Source organism: Ictidomys tridecemlineatus, chromosome 10, assembly GCF_052094955.1.
Source record: "Ictidomys tridecemlineatus isolate mIctTri1 chromosome 10, mIctTri1.hap1, whole genome shotgun sequence".
NCBI classification, from domain to species: domain Eukaryota; kingdom Metazoa; phylum Chordata; class Mammalia; order Rodentia; family Sciuridae; genus Ictidomys; species Ictidomys tridecemlineatus.
Window position 1 is genome coordinate 143,935,704 of NC_135486.1, and position 22,793 is coordinate 143,958,496.

General features: G+C 52.9%; 1 protein-coding gene across 5 annotated transcripts in view; it reads left to right on the top strand.

The window, feature by feature from the left end:
• The window catches only part of Clec16a (C-type lectin domain containing 16A), a 176,269-nt gene that overhangs the window by 9,773 nt on the left and 143,703 nt on the right, over positions 1 to 22,793 (top strand). For all 5 annotated transcript variants that reach the window (XM_078024644.1, XM_013359513.4, XM_005327182.5 and 2 more), the window contains exons 2-9: positions 1,046 to 1,174; positions 3,855 to 3,988; positions 9,336 to 9,484; positions 12,377 to 12,482; positions 14,103 to 14,226; positions 17,047 to 17,221; positions 18,441 to 18,494; positions 21,823 to 21,936. In XM_078024644.1, coding sequence (XP_077880770.1) covers positions 1,046 to 1,174; positions 3,855 to 3,988; positions 9,336 to 9,484; positions 12,377 to 12,482; positions 14,103 to 14,226; positions 17,047 to 17,221; positions 18,441 to 18,494; positions 21,823 to 21,936 — 985 coding nt within the window. The remainder of the gene's footprint in view (positions 1 to 1,045; positions 1,175 to 3,854; positions 3,989 to 9,335; positions 9,485 to 12,376; positions 12,483 to 14,102; positions 14,227 to 17,046; positions 17,222 to 18,440; positions 18,495 to 21,822; positions 21,937 to 22,793) is intronic.

Below are 22,793 nucleotides of genomic sequence, written 5' to 3' on the forward strand. Positions count from 1 at the left end.
CTTTCCCAGGCCTCAGGCTTCCTTGACCCATGAATTTCCCTGGACCTGTGTGGTCCCTTGAGAAGCTCTGGTAGATGCACTCCTGGGGCATCAGGTCAGGCTGCTGGTCCCATGCTGCCCAGGACTAGCATTGCTGGTTCTCTTGGTTGTCCTCTCTGCCAGCAGGGAGGCCTGGAGGAGTGACCTGTGTCTTCCTGTCTGGGCTGGCATTGACTTCGAGGCCCATGTGGCAGAAGGACAGTGCTGTAGCCTCTTAAGCCTACTCAACTCTGAATTTAGCAGTCTGTGCTCTGCGAGTTTGACCATTGTCCCTGGACTGCTCTCATTCTGTTTTAACCTTAAGTTCTAATGGGCCTGCTACACTGTGAGAGGGATTATCCCAAGGGTAATTTTTTTTTTTTTGGTACCAGGAATTGAACTTGGGGACACTCAATCACTGACCCCAGCCCTATTTTGTATTTTATTTAGAGACAGGGTCTCACTGAGTTGTTAGCACCTCCCCATTGCTGAGGCTGGCTTTGAACTCGCAATCCTCCTGCCTCAGCCTCCCTAGCTGCTGGGATCACAGGTGTGCGCCACTGCACCAGGCCAAGGGTAATCTTTACTGCACAGTTTTTTTGTTCCAGTAGCTGGCTTTGGCACCCATCTCTCTGAGTCTCTGATGCCTGTCCTGTGTTAGACACTTGGCCTGAGCCCTGTGTCTCCACCTGCATCAGAATCTGCGGGGAGTGTGCTTCCCTCTGCATCCAGATTCCTCCCGTCTGGCCTGCTTTCCAGGCAGTCCTCTTGTACACTGAAGTTTGAGAATGACTGTCCTCAAGGGTTTGAGGACGATTTTGCCTCAATTTAATAGCAGTTGTCCCTGCTGTTTAACTTTCAGAGCGTAGCCTGCCATTTTTCTTGGGTGAAATGTGTCTAATCTGAATGTCAAACTGTGCTGACCAGATCTGAAGAAGCCCTGTTGTGTTGTCTCCAGATGTCACTAGTGGGCTTTGGGCCTGGCTTCCGTGTTGGTTGGTGACCTTTCTTCCTTCCTCTGTCTCAGGTATCTATACCACGTTTTGACTAAGAACACCACAGTCACAGAGCAGAACCGGAACCTGCTGGTGGAGACCATCCGTTCTATCACCGAGATCCTGATTTGGGGAGATCAGAATGACAGCTCTGTATTTGAGTAAGGGTTTCTAGTGCTTGTTTTTTGGTTCTCCCTCTTCCTTTGAATGTTTTTCCAAACGTACACCATGAGTCATTCCTGATGAGGCCAGAACCTGACGCTGACTTAGTCTCTCTATAAAACATGCTTTAAACACAGTAGAAGTGCAAGCCCCAAAGGGGGAAGTTATGGGAATGAGTGTCTCCAGAAAACCCCAAAATGTCATGAAAAGTTTTCCAAGAAGCCTGATTGTCCCATTAAGGGAAGGAGAACGTGTGCTGAGTGTATTCTGGCCTGGAGGAGCCACCAAGGACCTGTGAGGGCCAGGCACAGGGCCGAGCTTTGAGGACACAGTCCAGGGAGCTTCCCTGCCCCCAGCGGAGGCCCTGTTGGTGTCCCCATCGTTGCTTAAGGCCGTGGAGCAGGTAGGTGGTGAAGGAGGCCAACACCAGAGCCCAGGAGGGCTGCTCCCCTTTTTGCACTTTCTAGATGAGCAGTCTCAGGCCAGGTTTCTTGTCTTCTGAGCCTTAGTTTCCTTGTCTTTAAAGGAGAAAAAGAAAGTCCCCTGTCTGGTGTCTGGTACAGAGCAGGTGCTCATGGATGATGACAATTGATAAAAATAGGTGTGCCTACTGGACAGTTAGAATGCAAAGATTCAACCATGGACTACCTCCCCGAGAGACCTGTCTCAGCGCAGAAGGATTTGGGATTGGTTACAGCCACCATATACATATGTATGTATATGTATACATACACGTACATATTCATTCTCAAATGTGTATATATACAAACATATATTCTCAAATATACATGCATGTATGTTCGTACATAATATGAATGTGTATATGTGTACATGCATGTGTGTGTATATATATACGTTAAGTTATAAAGGCCATTTTTATATTCTTTAAAAAACATTTATTTTTTAGTTGTAGTTGGACACAATACCTTTTATTTTATTTATATTTATGTGGTGCTGAGGATCGAACCCAGGTCCTCGCACATGCTAGGCGAGTGCTCTACCGCTGAGCCACAACCTCGGCTCCAAGGCCATTTTTAAAACCTATTTTTAAAAAAGGTATTTCATTTCCAATCTGGCTTATTTGTTATCCTGAGTTGATTTTCAGGACAGCTTTATCTTTTAATCCATAAAATCTCCTTGGGAAAAGTGCAAAGCTAGGACCCAGGCCATGATCCCTAAAGGAGAATGTGGGGCACTGCTTATAAGTGGGACTGTCTCTCTTAGATATCCATGGGTAATTTGTTGGGTGTTTATAGCTTTTTGTACATGAGAGAGAGCATTGGCATAAAGATTAGCAATTGTGTCTCCTTGACCAGCTCAGAGAAGCTTCTGAGCTCTTGGAGTGCAATGATTCTGCACTAGCAACTCAGTGAAATCCCCAGAAAATCTTGTTTTTAATAAATTTTTAAATTTAAGTGCAATATTATAGAAAAGTTGGCAGAGGTAGTGCTGAGAGTTCCTGTATGCACCTGACCTGGTTTCTGTCTTGTTAACGTTTCCTATCACTAGGGAATGTTTGTCACAACTGAGACGTTAAGCTTGGCCCATTACTTTAAGTTCAGGCTTGATTTTACCAGGTTTTTGAAAACCTGAGAGTGTCGGTGATACTTGGGAACCACTGATTTACACCAACTGAAGGGAAGGTAGACAAAACAGGGCAGAGGACAGAAGTCTCTGAAGGGCAAAGTGGACAGCATTTGTACAGGCACACAGGTTCCCAGATCAGAGCTGAAAAAGCTCTCAGCATCTTTTTAGGTTCATATTTATCCATTCATTTGCTCTTTCACATATTCAAACAGAAATTATGTGGCACTGAGCAAGTGTCAGGCCCCTGATCCCACCACTGAGGAGCTGATGGTCGGGGGCAGAGACACCCAGAAGTAAGTCACTAGCAGACATGTGACAGCAGGGGTTTTGGTGAATATTCCAGATAAAGATTATCCAGTTTTGGCTTGAACACACAGAACACATTACCAGAAACATCATTTTCTTCCTTTAGAAAAGACACTAGGGGTTCTACTAGGGGGTCCTGTTTCCAGCATGAACCTCCAAAAGCTGGTGCCCCCAGGCCACATGCAGGCAAGTGCCCTGTCCAGAGCAAGAAAGGCATAAGGAAACGAGGGGGCTGGTGAGGGTCCCTCCACCATGTCAGCACCTTCATCTTTATTTTCAGTTCTTTTCCCAAATTACGGAAACTACAAACTTGACAGCTTTGGAACCCAAATTCTTATTAGTCTTCATTTCTTATCCCTTTGCGGGAATTCCAATTACTGATTTTCTTAACAGTCCAAGATAAGGAGAGCAAAGGAAAGAGGCCTGGTAAGGAGCAGTGAGGTCACAGGATGTGCAGTGGAAAGGGCTGCGTGTTGGGTTTGCAAGTGGAGATGGCAGAGCTTGTTCCCATTCTGTCAGAAATCTGGCTCACCGCGCCTTGAATCAGCACTGTTCTTACCTTCTGGGGAGAAAGGTTTCTGAGCTGAAGGGTTGCAGATTGGCCCGAAGGAAGATGGCATCCTGGGAACTGGACAGGATGGAAGCCGAGGCCCTGTGGTGGTGTGACCTGGTGTACCTGCTGATGCTCCTGGGGGGCAGGGCGCAGGGCTGGGAATATCACCAGAGGGTGCTTTTGGTGTCCACTTATTGAAGCAAACCACTGACCCTTGCTCATTCTCTCCCCAGCTTCTTCCTGGAGAAGAACATGTTTGTTTTCTTCTTGAACATCCTGAGGCAGAAATCGGGCCGCTATGTGTGCGTTCAGCTGCTGCAGACTTTGAACATCCTCTTTGAGAATATCAGTCACGAGACTTCACTTTGTAAGGACATTGCTTGACATTTGCGTCTGTCAGCAGGGTGTAACTTAGTATGGTTTTTGTATATCTGTGCTTGCTGTATATAAGTCTGTCTGGGCTGCCCTAATAGAGTACCAAAGCCTGAGGGCTTAAACTATAGATTGGTTTTCTCACAGCTCTGGAGGGTAGAAGTCTAAGTTGAAGCTATCATCAGAGTTGGTTTCTGGTGAAGGCTCTCTTCCTGGCTTGCAGATAGACACTGTCTTAGTCTGTTTGCTGTTGCTATAACAAAATACCTAAGACTGGCTAATTTATAAAGCAAAGGTTTATTTTGGCTCATGATTCTGGAAGCAGAGAAGACCAAGATTGAATGGAGACATCTAGCATGGGCCTCATACCCCTCAACTTGGTGCAGAAAATGCAAGGGTAAGAGGCACATGTTAAAGGGAGAGAATGTTTGCTTTATAACCTGCTCTTGAGGCAGCTGGTCCAGTCCCTGAGAGCCAGAACTCAGGAGAAAAGCATGAAGCTGTTCCTGAGGGCTCTGCCCTGTGACCTAAACGCCCCATGCCAGGCTTCCCCTCCCAGCACTGCCACCTAGGGGAGTTAGGATCTAGCACATGAGCCTTTGGGGGCATAGTCAGACCATAGCAGCCACTTGCTCACTGCCTGGCCTTTCCTCTGTGTGTGACAGCAGAAGTGACAGCAAGATCAAGCAAGGGAGTTGGGAGAGGACCAGATTCTGGTGTCTCCTCTTTGTGTGTGGCCACAAGTTCCATCAGATCAGGACCTCACCCCACCCTGATCACTTCCCAACCCTGCTTCTAGATATGTCACCGTGGGTAGGTCTTCAGCCTGATGCGCATCTGTGGGAGACACAGCTGGGTCTGCAGCACTGCGCTGGTCCCTGTGCGGTGGGAGAGGCCCTCTGCTGAGTGAGCTGGGCATTTGCATCTCCTGTGACTTGGGAGTGAGAGTTGGCTGCTGAACCACTGAGGAGGTGTTGGGGGGGCAGGGAGAGGAAGAAGGGGGCAGCCACCTCCCTCCTTCCCGACACAGTGTTGTGGCCCAGCTGGTGAGCATGGCCCTGTCCTCACTAAGCCCAGTTTCTTCACCTGTAACAACCACCCCCATGAGGCACGAGCTGTCGGTGCCCCTATTTGCACACCAGGAGAGCTGGAGTGGTGGCCTCAAGGGGACAGCTCTAGTGAGACCAGAGCAGAGAAACCGTTTCAGCCCAGGAGCTGGGGTGTGCATGGCTCCAGGCCCGTGGCCCTTGACTGTGTCCAGATACATTGGTGGTTGTCACAGTGCAGGTGGACGGGGTGCTGCTGGCGTCTAGCGGCTCTGCAGCCTGCGTGGTCACTGTGCTGAGGAGGAGCAGTCCTGATACAATGGTGGGTCTTGGATCTCTAGGAGGCTACACCAGGCCCAGACCCTGCTTACAAGAAATTTGAGGGGACAAGTGGCCGAGTGTCTGTCAGAGGCCGGTTCTCTGTCCTCAGGACACCTTGAGCTAGTGTCTCGCCAGTGGGAGCAGCTTTACCTGGTGGCCTTGCTTCCTGGCAGCAAGAGCTGCTGCATTGTGGCTCCAGCAGTGGCCACTAGATGGTGCTGCTGTCTCAGAGGTGCCTCGCACTTGGTGACCGCAGGCTGACAGCTGCGGGTTGATTGATGCCTCCCTACGCGGCCTCCCCTGTTATCGGCCTCTCTTGCGCTGGATATGAAACAGTGGTGGTTTCTAAACACCCAGGGGAAAGAGCCAGCCCGTGGCACAGGACTATGACCCAGCCAGGCTGGGGCTGAGGGCGCCCTGCTCCCTGCGGGTGCCTGGGACTCAGCTCTGCAGCTGCAGCTGTCCTCTGTCCAGCAGAGATGATAGCAGCTGAGTGGCAGCAGATAAGGGCCGAGCGTGGGTGTGGGGTGCAGGGCTCAGCGGGGTCTGGCAGGGGGCGGGGCACGGTGTCGGTGTGATCATTTAATCCAGGGTGCCCTCAGGTCTTATGTCTGCTAACCCTTTTCAAACCAGGGTAGGCACAGGGAGAGGGGATGAAGACGGGGGTTTAAATTTTGGCTTTTTGTATGCGTTTAAGGTACACATCTCGATACCAGTGTACATTGACGTGACCACCTCAGTTAAGTCGGTGAACATAGTTGCCTTTTGTGTGGTGAGAACACTTAGAAATGACCTTTTAGGGAATTCCAGGTGTCCATCACAGTACTGTTGGCTGTTGTCTCCACGCTGGGCGTTAGATGCCCAGAAATCAGCCACCTGGAACTGGAGCTTGGTTCGCCGACCCACGCCTCCCTGTCCCCACCCCAGCCTCTGGTCGCCTCTTTTTGCTCTCTGTCCCCATTAACCCAGCTCCTCGGATCGTACGCACAAGCGAGATCAGGCAGCGCGTGCGGCTTTTCTTGTCCTGGGATCAAGGAGGAGACCCTGCTCCGAGAGTGGGCAGTTGGTCAGAGGGCTTCTGGGAGCCTGAGGAAAACGGCAGCAGTCACTGCCCGCTTGTGAACTGGCATTTGCAAGGGATGAAAGGAGAAGTGCTCTGTTTTTATCTGTATTTTCTAATTATAGAAAGTGTCTCATTATAACACAAGACAGGAAGAATTTACAAAAGCATGGGAAGTCGTTTTCTGCCTCCCCTTCACGGCTGCACGCACACAGACTGTCTTCCTGTTTGCTCTGCTTTCCCTCCTTCCCAGGTCGCCCACATCCTCTCCTGTCCCTTCGAGTAGCCAGCCCTCATGGATCAGGTTGGAGAGCTGCGCTTGCCTGGCCGTCATCTGCTGGCCCTGACCCTGGGCATCTAGGTGCTTTCCACACTTCCACTTTGACAGGCAGACGCTTCACAGATACATCTGTCACCTGTTGAGTTTGGTGACCTAAGACAGAGGCCCGAGAGACTGAGGCTACTGACAGACTCCTGGGTTTATTATAAAAGGATACCACAGAAAGTCGGCCACACAGTGATCAGGCCCTCCCCTGCCCCGCGGTGGTCCCCCAACACTCAGCATCTCTTGGAGGCCCTGAAGAAGTCCCCACGAGGAGTGGTCTACGCCCTGGCTGTCCCAGGCCTAGACACACCGGGAGGCTCCCAACGTACATCTAGAGCCGCCAGCATGGGCATCTGTGTCTCGGGGCTCGGCAAGACGGCCCACGTCCCCTCCTCCTCCAGCCCATTGACCCTCCCCGCCCGTGCCCACCCACAGTCAGAAGGACGGAGTGAAGAAGTGCTTCAGGCATGAGAGTCGCCTGGGCTGCGTGGCACACGCGTGATTGCAGGGGGCAGATCACCTGTGGGGAATTCAGAGTGGAGTTACTCGCAGCAGCAAAGGCCGCACACGTCAGCTGGTCATGCAGGTGTGAGGAGCAGGAGGGGCCAGACCCAGGGGCAGTGCACCTGGTCACCGATGCCAGCTTCAGGAGTAGGCAAAATGAGTCTGTGGAGGTGGGAGTCGGGGTGGGCTGGCCTTGGAGGACAGCCTGGCGGGTGCAGCGCGGGAACCTTAGAGTGCTGGGGGTGTAACCACTCTCCTGTGGTGTGCATGTCCCAGACCCCCAAAGTCTGAGGGGGCTGTGCTGAATACACAGGTGCATGTATTGAGCTGTGTCCTTCGCCTGTGTGACATGTGTAAGCACCTGCCTTCTCTCGGAGTGGGCCAGAGCGCAGCCTTAGGAGCCGTTCCTGTCGGAGTTTGAAAACTACTTCTTGACTGCAGTCTGCAAGGCCGCCTCCTGCGCCTGCTCAGAGAGCACAGCGGCCTTCCCAGGGGCCGGCTTCCACCCTGCATGGTGCCACCCTGCGTGGTGCCACCCTGCGGCCCTGCCAGGGACCTGAGCCGGCTGCTCTGGTGATGTGGTCTTTCCAGCAGAACGCTCAGTCGTCCCTGGATGAGGCTGAGCTGACGGGCTGCTTTCCACTCTCCTCGGAGCAGCAGTGCCGGCCCTGCACTCCGCTGGAGAGCAGGCTGAGAAGAGGGTCCCCTGGCCGTGCCGTCCTGGGGGCTGCTGTGTTGGCTCCTTCCACCCTGTGACCAACTAGGAGGACCTTGTTTCCCAGAGAAGTGGACCGTAGGGTGGTTAGGGCGGGCAGCTGGCCCAGGTCTCATGTCTGGGAGGTGACAGGCAAGATCTGGAGCCAAGCAGCAGGGATCCTCGTGCACATCTGGACCCAGCGCCTCTGGAGCAGACTGCCCAAGGAGCCCGTTACCCACCCGTCCCCGGGGACCTCACCCACAGGTCAGGCTGGGTGCAGCCTCTGCGGGCCCCGCCAGCTCTAGGGCATGCTGTGCGGTTGGTCTGGGCACTGGCCTTTGAGGAGCCAGGCTCTGAGCCATGTCACTGTACTGCCTCGCCTGTCCCAGCAGGTGCCAGTCACGTCCTGCCTTTGACCTCTGTAGGGAACAGGGGAGATGGAATGGGCTCTTGAATTAGCAGCCCTGCTCTGCAGGTGGCTGGCGAGGGCTGGAGAGGAGCATGTCCACCAGGGCCTCACGCTGAGGCCTCACGCTGCACGCTGCAGCTGCTGGTGGTCTGTAGACCTAGTTTAGTTTTAAGAACTGGTTGATGTCATGGCCACCACTTCAGGACCCAGAGGTGCAGCTTCCAGCCAGTTTCCGGTTCCCTTCCTCAGGTGAAAGCCCTCACCATGGTGGGCCAGTTGGCCCCAGGCCCTCAGTGCCCAGTTTTCACACCAGTCCCTGTTACTGTGGGGCAGTGACGGGCTCCAGCATCATGAGCTTGGACCCCTTCTCCGGGACTTTCCGTCTCTGTGTCCTCAGGCAAGTCACCCAACCTTCCTGAGCTCCTTTCTCATCTGCAAACCCGAGGCCGAGCCTGGCTCTGCAGCAGCTGTGACCCTGAGTCATAGTGGGAAGCACTGAGCCGGGGCGCCTGGGGTCCAGCAGGCTGTGGCCTTGTGAAATGGCACTGCTGTGAGGAGGGAAGGCCCTATGTGGCAGTCCTGTGTGGCATTCAGGGATGACGATGTGACTTTTGGTGGCAAAACGGGGCAGCTTTTTATAGAAGGCAGAGCTGTTCCCCTCACTCGTGGGTATTAGTGAAAGAGCCCACGCACCGCCTGCCCTTCCCGCCGCGCTGGGCTGGCCTTGGCCAGCAGGGAAAGCAGGCGCTGAGGGGCCTTTCTTCTTGGTGTGAAGGAGGGACAGGCTCCCCCCCGTGCCCCCTGCTAGTGTGTGCGCAGCCAAGGTGTCTTGGCGAGTTGACAGTCAGCCTGCCCGTCATCGTGGGTGACCCAGCAACCCGGGGCCTGATGAGCACGGGGCTGCCGTGGCCCCGCACGCGCCGGCGTCCTGCCTGCCCCTTCCTGCTGGAGGTCACCTGTCCCACTGCTGTCCCCTCCAGATTACCTGCTGTCCAATAACTATGTGAACTCCATCATCGTCCACAAGTTCGACTTTTCTGACGAGGAGATCATGGCGTATTACATATCGTTCCTGAAAACGCTCTCGCTCAAGCTCAACAACCACACTGTCCACTTCTTTTACAACGAGGTGAGTGCTTGCCAGGGGCACCTGGGTCTAGAGCTGACCGCGTCACAGCTTGGGTCACCGTCAGTGACTGTCACGGCAACACCCTTTAACTTTGGCACACCTTAAAGGTTGTTTTTAACTCAACAAGTTACTGTTTCACTTGAGATGTAAAATTCAGTCTGCTGAGAGCTCTGTTGCACTTGGCAGAGTTGTCCAATAGTGACACCCTGTAGGAGAGACCCGAGCCAGCGCTCGGTCAGGCAGGCCTGCTTTGTCCACTTCCTTGCTCTGTGACCTCAGGGAAGTTCCAGTCCCACCTTGAGCCTCGATTTCCTCATCTGAGAAATCGGTGTGAAGATATCTGCCTTGGCTTTTCAGGGATTGAATTAAATGAGATGGTTTTTTAAAAAATGTTTTCTGGTTGTCAGTGGGTCTTTGTTTATTTGTATGCGATGCTGAGAATTGAACCCTGTGCCTCACACATGCCAGGCAAGTGCTGTGCCACTGAGCCATGACAGAGAGGATATTGTAAAGTGCTGAGGATGTACTATAGACAGTGCTCTTCTCTGTAAGCTAACGCCCCTGCTCCTTGGGAGAATCAACAACTGAAAAAGATAAATTGCTGCTGCTTTCACTATTAAAAGGAACTTGAGGGGCTGGGGCTGTGGCTCAGTGGTAGAGTGCTCGCCTGGCATGCACGAGGCACTGGATTTGATCCTCAGCACCACATAAATGTAAAATAAAGACATGGTGTCCACCTTAAACTTAAGAACGAATATTAAAGAAAAAAAAGGATCTTGACCATTAAGGTCAACTTATCCCATATACTAAAAGGTACAAACACCGGCTGTGCGAGGTCCGCTTCTTCCTGACTCCCACTCCATCAAGGGCCCAGGCTTTTCCATCTTCCTTCTCTACTGACTGTTCAGTTGGCATCTGTTCTCTGGTTCTATTCCTCATGGTCATAGGATGGCTGCAGCAGTTCCAAACATCACATATTTACATGCTACTACTGAAATTTCTGATGAATCACTTCCCTTCTTGTGTCCTTTTTTACTTCCGAAAACAACTTTCTCAGAAATCTCCCACTGGACTTTCCTTCCTGTCTCATCGATGAGAATTGCATCACATTCTCCCACCGTGTGTCTGGAGTTTGGAGTTGGCCTGGCAGAAGTACTTGGGCACAGTTTGCCGGGAGGCTGCAGTCACCTGAAACCTGGATCAGGTGGAGGATCTGTCCCCGAGCTACTTACTCCCGTGGGTGGCCAGCTTGGTCCAGCTCCTGGAGGAGGCTGGGGCTCCCTTTGCATGGGCCCTCCTCACAGCCGGCTCAAGGGCCCTCGTCTCGGCAGCCGCTTCCCTCAGAGGCTGCCCCAGAGCCAAGGCAGATGGGGGTGTCGCACGGGCCTGCTGCGGAAGTCCCACGTACCGTTCTGCCCTGTTCGCAGGGCAGCCTGGCTCAGTGAGCCAAGGGGCACGAGCTCGTGGTCCAGGGGTGCGGCTGTCTGGGGCCAACTCGAAGGCTGCTGCCAGCCACACCCTGTGTGCAGCGTCCGATTGGTGACCGTGTCTGCCCCCAGCCTGTGTGGGAATCACGCTGCAGTCCACGTGGTATTCTCTGTATTTGGACAAATTCTGTCTAGCTGTCCCCTCTGGTGTGGCAACAGTAGCCTGAACCTTGACTTTCGTTGTTCAGTGGTGGGGAAGAGCTGGTCTCAAAGGGAAGAAATACTAGTTGTCAACCACAGAACATTGGCAGTTTGAAGATTAACATCATGGGGCCCAATACCTAGCACATAGTAGGTGCTCAGTAAACACATCCAGCAAACAGGTGGACAATGTTAGCATTCTCCCAAATGTTCTCCCTGGTGCGAGAAAAGCCCCCGTGAGGTTGAGACAGAGTGCGGGCTGGGTTCTACCCCTGCTCAGATGCAGCTGGGCCTCTGCCCACTGGGCCGGGAGAGCAAAACACTTGGATTCTGGGGTCAGAGTGGTGCTTCTGAGAGAGCACCCTTCTGGTCGCCCCAGGAGTGGCAGGAGCCTCTCTCTGAGGTGGGCTTGATTTCCTCTTTAACGTGAGCCTATGGAGTAATTGTCACTTGGGAGCTGCACGCTTGACTTCTGGTCCTCACCAGAACACTGGTGCCTTGAGCCCTCCACAGCCCACCAGCAGGGCTGGTCTTGGAGGATCCCACTCCCCTAGCCCACCCCAGGCTTCTCCTATGCTGCTCTGCATGCCCTCAGAGCCAGAGGGGCGCTGTGTGGGGGGCCCGTGGGCATGTGGGCCACCGGAGGAGCACTCCACTGTGTGCCTGGTCCAGAGCCCACTGCACTTTTTCTTAGTCTGGGGCAGTCAGTGGGTTTCTGGGGTTCTCCACTGTTTGGTCCTTTTTTTCCCCCATTTGGTGGTGCTGGGGATGGAACCCAGGGCCTCACGCAGTGCCGGGAGGGCTCTCGCAGTGGGGTACCTCCCTAGCCCCTCATTTTCCCTTTTTAACAGCAGAAGACACCTGGGTTCAGATTCTGAACTGAGTAAAACTTTACCTTTTAAATAAGCTGGAGTCCGTCCGAGGGACTCTGCCCTGGTCTTGAGTGCTTGCTGGGTGTCAGTTGCTGGGCTTGAGTCTTACCTGACGGGAAATGATCTCACTGAATCCTGGTGAGCAGGAGGTGGGTCTTGTCCTGCTAAGAAGCGACGGGATGGTGCTGGACCCGAGTTCTGTTTCTGCCAAGTCCTCGCCTCCCTGTCCTTCCCCGTTCCACTCTCCCCTGGGATTGTACTCCTGACCTGAGTGAGGTTCACAGTGGCAACTTCCCCCCTTTATCACACTTTCAGACGGGTTTCAGAAAGCTCGTGTGGGGCAGGCCTGTCTCACCATGGGTCTGTGACTCTTTGTACTTGTTTTGTTCTAGCATACCAATGACTTTGCCCTGTACACAGAAGCCATCAAGTTTTTTAATCATCCCGAAAGCATGGTTCGAATTGCTGTGAGGACCATCACCCTGAATGTCTACAAAGGTGAGTTCCCTGTGGGCTCTGCCTCGGCTGGTTCTAACGGGCAGCAAGAGCTTGCTCCCTCCAGTCTGTGCATTCAGCCCTTGCAGAGAAACCAGGGAGCTGCCCTGGCGGGACCCTCAGCTCAGCCTTGGGACCACTGTCTTCCCTGCATGTTTGGGTCTTGCTGGGTCCTGCTACCTAGAGTAGAGTGTCCCAAGGAGGCATCTCTGGGATTCAGAGTGGCCATGTTACAACTAGATAAAGCAAAGTTATCTCTCAAATGTTAGGTTTAAGCATCTGTGTTTCAGCTTATTGGGTACATTTCCATACAGCTGGAAGGCAGGCTCTCTTTAAAACATGTGTAAAAGCACTTAGCAGCATGAACAGCAGGGGGCAATATCGTCTTTCTGTCCACTGTGGAAAGCCCTGTGCTGCCAGACCCCCTTCTTCCTGGACCAGCCCAACCCTGCACATTGCCTGCAGGAGCAGCCCTCCAGGGCCCTGCTCGCACCGGCAAGGCTGCCCCAGCTGCCCAGCGCACCAAAGCCGGCTGGCCCTGTCTGTACCAAGGCAGTGCCTTGGGCGTTTCCTGCCTAATGCAGGTTCCTTCCCTTGTAGGCCCCACCATGGAGCTGGGGCTCCGCTTTCTTTGGGATTTCAGGGCTCTGGCCTTTGTGACTCAGGCTGTTATTACTTGAGATGACCTGGGATTGGGGTGGAAGCTTCTCGGGGGCTCATGCCTGCCCACTTCTGGGATTACATTACATTTGAGAGCCCAGTCTAGTCCATGCAGAATCACAAACTGAGGGCCTGAGGGCTGAGACCAGTCCCCAGACATGTTTTAATTGGCTTAGATGGTTTTAAAAAGCATTGACAGTATCTAAAAATGGGAAATCTTATGGAACAGTCTGGGTTTCTGACTTGAAGAGGTAGATTTGGCTATCTGGGCCCACAGTCCTGCAGGACGGGGGCAGCTGGTGCTGAGAAGCAGCTGCCTGTTTTGGGTTGAAGCCTGGACTCCTCAGTTAACACGCCAGGTGGCCGCCTTTGCCCCCTGGGCCACGGCCCACCTGGCAGCCTCTGAGTTTGCGGCCCTGGCCCCTGCAGTGGTTGGTTTGCCGCCTGCTGCTGCCATTTTTCCTGGCAGTCTTCTAACCCTTCTCTCTAGTTTAGATGCTCCTGCCCCACCTTCTCTCCCCAAGAGCTGCCTCACCTTCCCAGTTCTAACCTTGCTAACTGTCGTCTGTTTCTGCCTTTCCTTCCATGACGATGCCTGTTCCTTATGCCAGTGTCATGTAAGTCGCTGACCTCTGCTTTCCTCTTTCTCAACTTACCCTGCCGTGGGGGTGAGGGGCCTGGCTTGAGAGGGCGTCATTCTCCCGGGGTCGGCACAGGCCGCTGCTCATGGTGGGCGCCCCAGCGCACGGTCGCTGGCTGGCCCGTGTGTACCTGTATTAAGCCTAGCGTGAGAACGGCCTCGACGAGGACAGTTTTATGAATAAGATAAATATTTTCACGTATTTCCAGGAAAGACGATTTCAGATGATAGCAGAGGGCTTTTGCATGGTGGCTTTTGGTTGTTTCTATCTCCCCCAAGTCACTTTTAGTCGTCTGACTCTGACTCTCTGATGGCTTCCTCAGTGGACAACCAGGCCATGCTGCACTACATCAGGGACAAGACCGCCGTCCCCTACTTCTCCAACCTGGTCTGGTTCATCGGGAGCCACGTGATCGAACTCGACACCTGCGTGCAGACTGATGAGGAGTAAGTGGGCAGAGTGTGAGGGGGCCACTCCATGGACGGGAGAAGGCGGGAGAACGGCTCTTCCTACGGGTGTGGGCAGAGCGTGGGCTTGCGGATTGAAACGGCTCTCCCTGCCTGTTTAAAACAGTGGAGAGTTGGAAACGGCTCACCCGCCTCCCAGAGGCCGGTACAGGAGGGTGCCAGTGCACCTGTCGGTGGTGCTGGTTAGGAGATTAGGGTGACCTGTCAGCTGAGGAGTGAGTGACGAGGTGGGGGTCTGCCAGAGGCAGGGCAGTGTTTGGCAGTGAAGTGAACCCAGTGCTGAGGCGCCGTGAAACGCGAACCTCAGAAAATGGTGCGAAGTGGGGGAAGCCGACCCGGCCGTGCGCCCTATGATTTCATCTATATAAAGTGCCCAGAATTGGCAGAGCCAGAGGCAGGGAGGAGATGAGAGGCTTCCGGAGGAGGTGATGGCCGGACAGCTCTGGACACACTAACGACCCTGAGGCTGGGACGTAGCTCGGGGGAGTGCACCTGCCTAGCCAGCAGGAGGCCTGGCTTCCATCCCCCACACAAAAGAAAGGAGGGAGGAAAGAAAATGTTTAAAAACCATTCAATTACAGACTCTGAGTGGGTGAGTCTTATTATGTATGAATTACGTCTCAACAAATGTTTATAAAGTAATTAGAGAGGGTGATCTTGTCCCCAGAGGGGTGACTAGGAGTCCCACAGTGAGGTTCCTCTCCCTTTGTGAGGGGCGTCCTTGCCTGGTAAGGTGTTTAGCAGCGCCGTGGCCTTACCCACAGAAGCCAATAGCATCTGGTCTTTTGTGGCTGTGACAGCAAAAATGTCTCCAGAGGTCACCAAATGTGCCCTTGAAGGCAAAATCACCCGCACTGCAAAACACTGCCACAGAAGGCCAGCTTTCCCCAGGTGGACAGAGGTCCTGGTGTAGGAGGGACCCAGGAAGGAGCTCTTCTGGGGAGAGCAGCGGGGGGGTCAAATATGAGCTGGGATATGGAGAAAGAAGCCAGCACAGGTGGCTCAGGTCTGCTGAGAAAATACGCTCCTTTGTGGGTCTGAACAGGCACCGATACAAGGCACCACCAGGCACTTGGAGCCACAGAGACACCCTGGTCCAGGGAGGGAAGTGACTAGAGCCCTCCCTCTTTGGCTGCGCAGTGACATCTACAAGTCAGCAGCAGCGACCCACACCTGCTGTTGAGGGAGGGGGCGGGGCACAGTGTTGTCACAACAGGAGCTGACAGATTATGTCTAAAAAGACTCAGTTACAGAGTTTATGAAAGTATGGGAGGAACTGTCTACACAAGCAGCCAGAGGTTAAAAACTGCCTCTCAGAGCCAGGAGGTGGGAACAAGGCTGTGCCAGGGGCCACTGCTTTTCATCATCAGCTGAGCAGCATCTCTTCTTTGAGTTTTAAACCTGTCTATGTCACTTTGATGTTTTAACCATTTAATTTTAATCATTAAGTAGTGTATTTTAACCATTTAATGAGGTGCAATAAATCGCCAACTAAAGAAACAGGCATTGCGTGTGAGCACTGTGGTCCCGGCGTGGTAGGTTCCCAGGTGCTTGTTAGGCTCCAAGGCTTTGCAACATGCATTTGCTGTAGATATTTACTGAAGATCTTATTGAAATCCCATAGAAATCGATCACTAAGGCGGGCATGGGAAGCACGCCTATAATCCCAGTGGTTTGAGAGGCTGAGGTAGGAGGATTTCGAGTTCAAAGCCAGCCTCAGTAACTTAGAAAGGTGCCGAGTAACTCAGTGAGACCCTGTGTCTAAGCATAATAATAATAATAATAATAATAATAATAATAATAATAATAATAATAATAATAATAGGGCCGGGAATGTGGCTTAGTGGTTGAGTGCCCCTGAGTTCAATCACTGGTACCAAAAAGGAAACAATCAGTAGAAATTATGTAAAGAAGCAAAATTGGTCCTTCTGGTCCTCATGTTCTCAAAGTGTGTCATGCTGGACCGGCACATGTGTAGCCCCTGCCGCTGCCGTTGGTCACAGGAAGAGGCGAGAATGTGCCAGACGACTGTGGAGCCACAGTCCCTACGTGTCTGTCGGTGGTGGATGGTTGGTGGTGGCATTGTAGGGACCTTTATTTCCTTTTGCCTTTTATCTTCTTTCTAATCTCCTGGGTTCTGAATGTCGCCAGCAGCGCCTGGCTCTGGCTGTGCTGCTTGTGGCCGGTCGTGGGGCCGGGTGGTGAGCACGTGCACCGGGTACTTTGGCTGGTCTCTGGAGTGTGCCTGACTCCACCCAGGAGACCCAGGCAGCCCGCCCGTTGCCAACTGCAGGGACACACAGACCTTCAGGCCAGGCCTGGGGATGCCTGTTGTGTCCTTGCTCTGTCCCACAGATGGTCAGGACCCTGGGGCAGATGTGGCTGCTGAGTAAGGGCCGGCTTTTCCCTTCAGAGGCCTCTGCAGCGTTTTAATTGTGAGGATTTAGGGCTCCATCAACTCTGCTGATCTGGGGAGCCGGGATCTTGCCGATCGACTAGTGGCTACTCCCGGGCAGTGGCTTGCTAAGGGCTTCGCTAACTAGGTTTTGCTTCATTTGTCCCGATTATTTGGGGTTGCAGTTGTGGATCGACTTGTTCCAAGGCCCTCATGGGGAGGGCCTCCGGAGTCTCCTAAAATGGGAGCAGTGGACTTGTCCATTTCCCTTTGTGTCTGTCCTCTGTGGGGTCAGGATGGGTGTGTCTTGACATCAGTGGGCCTCAGTGTAAGTCCAGGGTGCTCATGTCAGGCCCGCGGCCCCAGCTTGGCCTGCAGACTGAGGTGGTGGTTTCTCTTCGCAGGCACAGGAATCGGGGCAAGCTGAGCGACCTGGTGGCCGAGCACCTGGACCACCTGCACTATCTCAATGACATACTGATCATCAACTGTGAGTTCCTCAATGACGTGCTCAGCGACCACCTGCTCAACAGGCTCTTCCTGCCCCTGTATGTGTCCTCCCTGGAGAGCCCCGACAAGGTGGGTCTGCGCCTGGCCACGGCCAAGGTTCACTCCTGAGGAAAAGGGCGTCCAGAGCTTGCTGGTTTTCCCAAAGAGAGCTGTCAGTTGAGTGAGGAAAAGTCCGATAACCGACCTCAGGGGACACAGGAGACCCCTAGGATTCAGGCTTAGGTTTCTGTACCTCCTTCCCTGGGTCTTCTCACCCCAGCAACTTTTCCTGATAGTTCCCAGAACTGATGGATTTGCAGAGGATCCAGGACAAGCAGGGGTGGAAGAGCTCAGGGAGGGATCCCACCCCGACCATCCATAGTTCCGAGTCCTCTGTGGGGATGGTGGTGGTCAGTGGCAAATCCTCTGCGCCCTCCCCCTGTAGGGGTTCTGGCTCAGAGGGGCTGAGGTGGGACTAGGAATCTGCATGTGTAACCTATTCCCAACTGATTCCGAGCAGCTGCTTCTGGGACTCCTCAGAAATGCTGCTGAGGGGGGGCGGGCTGGGCCATCTCTCCAGAGTTGGGGGGGAAAGCAGAGGCCTCAGCAGGAGAGCCAGCTCGTCATCTGGCAGGCAGCCTTTGCAGGTGTGTCTCCAGGGGACGTCATTTCCTCTTTGGAGATGGAGCATGGGGGTTCTTGTCACAAATAAGTTAATACGGTAGAAGAAAGTCTGGCCTAATGAGCTCCAGCAGGGGCGGCTCCCGAGGCAGCAGCAGACCCTGGGAATTGGAGGGTTCAGTGCCGGGGTCAAGTTCCTGCCTCTTCCCTTTCCTAACCCTGGGACCTTGACAAGGCAATTAATTTCCCAGCCCACTTTTTTTTTTGGTTTTAAAGTGGAAACTCTAAAGATCTCTCCCCTGCAGAGCTGGTGTGGGATGGAGCCCCAAACCTCCCCCTTCCATATTCTGAAGACCCTTTCCCAGGGAGAGAGCGGGCCTGGGGCCTTACCACAGGAGCCACAGGCCCCACCCGGGAAAGGAGTAGCCCTGGGAGCTTCAGGGACAAGCTCCCCTGGGTCAGCTGCTGCTCTGGGTTAGGGATCTCCGAAGTCACAAGCTGGTCTTGCAGACGGCGCTGAGTGCAGTCCGGCTGTGCCTGTCACCAGGAGAGGGCAGCCTCCGGGACAGGAGGAAGTCAGGGGCCAGGCACCTCAGGTTCAAACCGATGGCTTTTCACATCATGTATTTTCTGTGGCTCCTTTTGTGACCCTGACCCCCTTCTCCCTCTTTCCCCTGACTTTCACTAGGGAGGAGAACGACCGAAAATCAGCCTGCCTGTGTCTCTCTATCTCCTGTCACAGGTATGTCTGCCCATCCCCTAGTGTCCCTGGCAGGTCTGGGTCTGTGCACTGCTGCCGCCTGTTAGGAGGTCCCCAGGCTGCATCGCCACCTTTCTGTGCTCCATCTTGAAATAAAATCAGAAGACATGGAGAGGGTGTTGTATCTCCAGATGCTGGGTGGAGGTGACTTGTGTCTTTTTCATGCAGGAGATGGAAATTCAAAGAGAAAGGAAAACTAAATCAAACCTGGCACTTGGTTTTCCCACGGGGACTCAGGTTTCCCAACAACCGAGGAGCGCTCTCGATACCCTGGAAGTGTGCCTTGTGTGCCTCTTATTCACAGTGTATATATATTTTTTAATATTTATTTTTTAGGTGTAGATGGACACAACACAATGTCTTTATTTTTATGTGGTGCTGAGGATCGAACCCGGGTCCCACCGGGGTGAGGCGAGTGCTCTACCACTGAGCCCAATCCCAGCCCCACAGTTTTTGAAATAAGCCCGGAACCGCTGGACCATGGTGTGCATCCCGTGGCCACCTTTACTTAACAATTTCCTGCCATGAGGCTGTTTTTAAAGGGTTTTCTTGTGGTTCTAGTTCCCACATTACCTTCTGCAAGGTGTCCTACAACGGCCTCAGCTCCTGGACTCGGTCTTGAGCCCATCTGTCTGCCTCCCTCCTTCAGCAACTGTGCTTCCTCCTCGTAATTACGCAGTGTTTACAAGAAGGAAAACTCCATGGTGACCCAGTTACATAACTTCAAAAATATTTTTATTACTAGCAGCGCAGACGTGCAGGCCATCCATTAGACCGTCAGCAGCCAAACGTTTGACCAGAGCTCTGTTCCCACTTCCTCAGTGGTACAGATATTTCTTGGCTACCATGAGAGTCTCTTCTTCTAACGGGATCCCTGTCATTTGGAGTTCGGGGAGGCTGGATCTCACTGACCAGAGAAGGAAGACTCAGGCGCTGCCTCCCGCAGCGGCGGGCCGAGGGGGATCCGGATGTGGCCTGACCACTGTTTGTGTCCCGAGTCTTGCTCTGAGGCTCTGTTGCTCACAGCCAGAGCCCTGCTCGGCCGACTGCCGAATGCCCTCCAGTGCCATGGAGCTCAGGACAACCCGCCTCCCCTGTTCCTGCCACCCCATCAGAAACCTGCCAGCACGTCTTGCTGAGATTCTGGGAGTCTGGCAGGACCTGAGCAGGCCACTTGTTCAGCCACTACGGATCTGTGGGTGGTGCCTGGGGACCCTGGAGCCGTTGAGCGGTGTGTGGGAGGGCCTCAGCTGAGGGGCCTGAGGCCAACCCACGCTGGGCCTCCCGTGGGGACAGTCTCCTTCTCCTGTCTTCTTAGTGAAGCACCCGTAGTGCAGGTACCAAATTATTTGTTTCAATGTCTTGCAGAAAGCATAGCTTATAATTCAGGGTTCCTCAAATTTAGATCCCTTTAAAAGATCTTTTTTAAAGATCAAAAAATCTCAAGTCATTCCTCCCCCTGTATTTTCATTTAACTTAGTTATAATGTGACTTAAATGTGTGAAAACTTACCTACGTCACCACAAGATCAGTTATTCTTACAAATCATTTTACAAGCACAGTCACAAAATTCACGTGGATGGTACGACTTTAGGGTGTCAGATGATGTCTTCCCCCTGAGATGAAACTGCCTCACACAGTGGAGAGTGAGAGCGCGGTGGACAATCCGCCTGGCCTTTTCAGTCTGGCTGTGCACACTTCCTGGGGCCTGCAGTGACTCAAAGCTGGGAAAGTGAGCCCCACGTGCTCCCTGAGGCAGGGTCCTGGGAGGTGCTCATCGAATGCTTGGGACTGAATAAAAGAAGGAAAAAGGTCCTGTTCATACGAGGAACGTGGTAGGTGATTGTAGAGTCAGCAGAACTCAGTGATGGGTTTTGTTTTGGGGTCAAGTAAAATGTGGCTGTGATCTGGCTGTGACGAAGGTGAGAACAATCGTCAGTATTACTGACGTTCCGAGTGGCTGCCACAGCCCTGGATGTGGCCTCCATCGTTTGGTCATACTGTAGTCTGTGTAATAATGAAGATCTCCCTGGTACTTTAAAAGACTGATATTTAGCTCTTCTGCCTGTACCTTTTAATTAATTTATTTGAATAATATATTCTCCCTATTGAAATGATATAAAAGAGGACGTGAGGAAAGTCTCCCTCCTACCCGTGCCCTGTGGGCACCCAGTTTTACTCCTCAGGGGCAGTCAAGGTGAGATTATATGTTCTCAAGATTAAAAAGGTGAAAGGCAAGTTTTCTCTTTTTTCTAAGTTTACACTCCTGGTTCCTATCCCCAGAGACAACTACAGTACAGGGTTTCATTATTTCCTTCCAGAGTCTCTGCCAGGAGTTCTTAACCAGGGATGATCCCCCCCCCCCAGGGGTATCTGGAAAGGTCTGGAGATTTTTGTTGTTGTTGGGACTGAGGGGAGGGTGTGCTATTGGCATCTAGAGAGTGGAGGTTAGGACTGCTACTGAACACCCTACAATGCACAGGATGCCCCACAACAAAGAAGACCCGTAGTGTCCAGAGTGCCAAGATTGAGAAACCCTGTCCTATGCATGCATAAATGAGCAGATACAAATGTGCATACACACTCTCCTCATGCACACACAGTAGGTTCCCCACACTGTGCTCCACCTTGTTGCTGCCTTTGCATTTTTAAGCAAGATCGCAGGCGTGCCTCGTCTAGCTCTGCAAGGTAGTTTGAATACCCTGATTCCTAAAGCTGTTCCTCGACCACTGGGGAGCAGGGTGGAGAGCAGGACCGTCTGGGCTCAGAGCTTCTGCTTTGCATCCTGGCAGGTCTGGATTGCCTCTGGTTCCTGTGGCTTCTCTTTCCTAGCCCCACACCTGTAGACCCTGCTGTAGCAGCCAGCATGCTAAAACCACCACAGGGCTTGGAGCACATTCCAGTGGTGGAATCTCCATCTCTTTGCCAAGTCCTTGTTGAGACAAAACTCGCTGGCCCTCACTAAAGTGTTGGGACGGAGCCTTCTAGTCTTAGTATAATTGAATTTGACCCCAGCTTGCCTGTGGAGCAGAAGGAGCACACTGGTTTGGCTGCTCCTCCCCACATTGCTCCGCTTGGCTGGATTTGGCTTCAGCCAGCTCTGAGGGATGGTCTTGCTTCAATGTCTTCCTTCAGAGGAAGAGCAGCTGGCCAGGTAGGCAGCATTCTGAAGGCAGGCCAACCCAGCGGAGGGTACCTGGGAAGAGGGCACCTTTGGACTCACGTAGCCCAGCCTGTTGTTCCTGGTCAGAGAGGGAGGGGTTGGAAGACTGCACTCCTAATGCAAGTCCCTTCTTGCCCTTCCTACCAGGTCTTCCTGATCATACATCACGCACCGCTGGTGAACTCCTTAGCTGAGGTCATTCTGAATGGCGAGCTGTCTGAGGTGTATGCCAAGACTGAGCAGGACGTTCAGAGGAATTCTGTGAGTTGCTGGCTTTGGGACTGTCTTTTGACCTTGATAAAAGCCTTTGCATGTTTTGTTAATCCACGTTTCTCTAAAATCAGAAACCAACATTTTGCTTACATAGCAATGATGATGCATAAGCTGATCTGTGATTCAAGAACCTAATCAGTCTTAAAATGCTTACCCAGGAAATTCTGGCTCGGGTATTTATGGTGGATTGATTGATCATGTGTTATTGAAGAGGGATCGTACACTCTGGGCCTCAGATTGTGTATCTGTGAGGCACTGTTATTGGAGCAGGATGAGATGAGAGAATGCCCTGTCCAAGGCACAAAGACCCACAGAGGTGAGGCAGTGAGTGTCAAGGAATAACAACGGCGCTGCATGCGGGCTTGGCGAGTGCTGGGCGCGTGCGTGCAGGCTGAGCACTTCACCTCTCTGTGCGGCTGTTCTCCACCCCTGCTGCAGTTGTTCTTCAGGAATGGGGACACATCTCATGTTTCCGGACAAGCTGAAAATCTGCCTTTTTATGTAAAGTCTCTCAAGTTTTAAGTTATCAACAGTCTGTAGACTAAGAAGAGCATGTTTGTGGTCTGCAGGAGCCTTGGAGTTGTACTCTGTATGCTGCCAAAGCCAGTGTACCGATGGTCGGGGTTGTGATGACTTCTGAGTCTTCCACTTGCCCCTGGTGTTTCTTTTTCTGTCATCCCTCTTTCCGCCTGCTTGAATGGCCTAAGGTCCAGCTGCCTTAGTGCTGGTCCAGCTGGCTCTTCCCACCTGCCCTGTGCTGCACCTCCGTGCCTCTGCCCTCACCAGACCCACACCGGGAAGGCCCTTTCCCCTGATTTCTTCTCATCAGCGCTTTCACCCCTCTC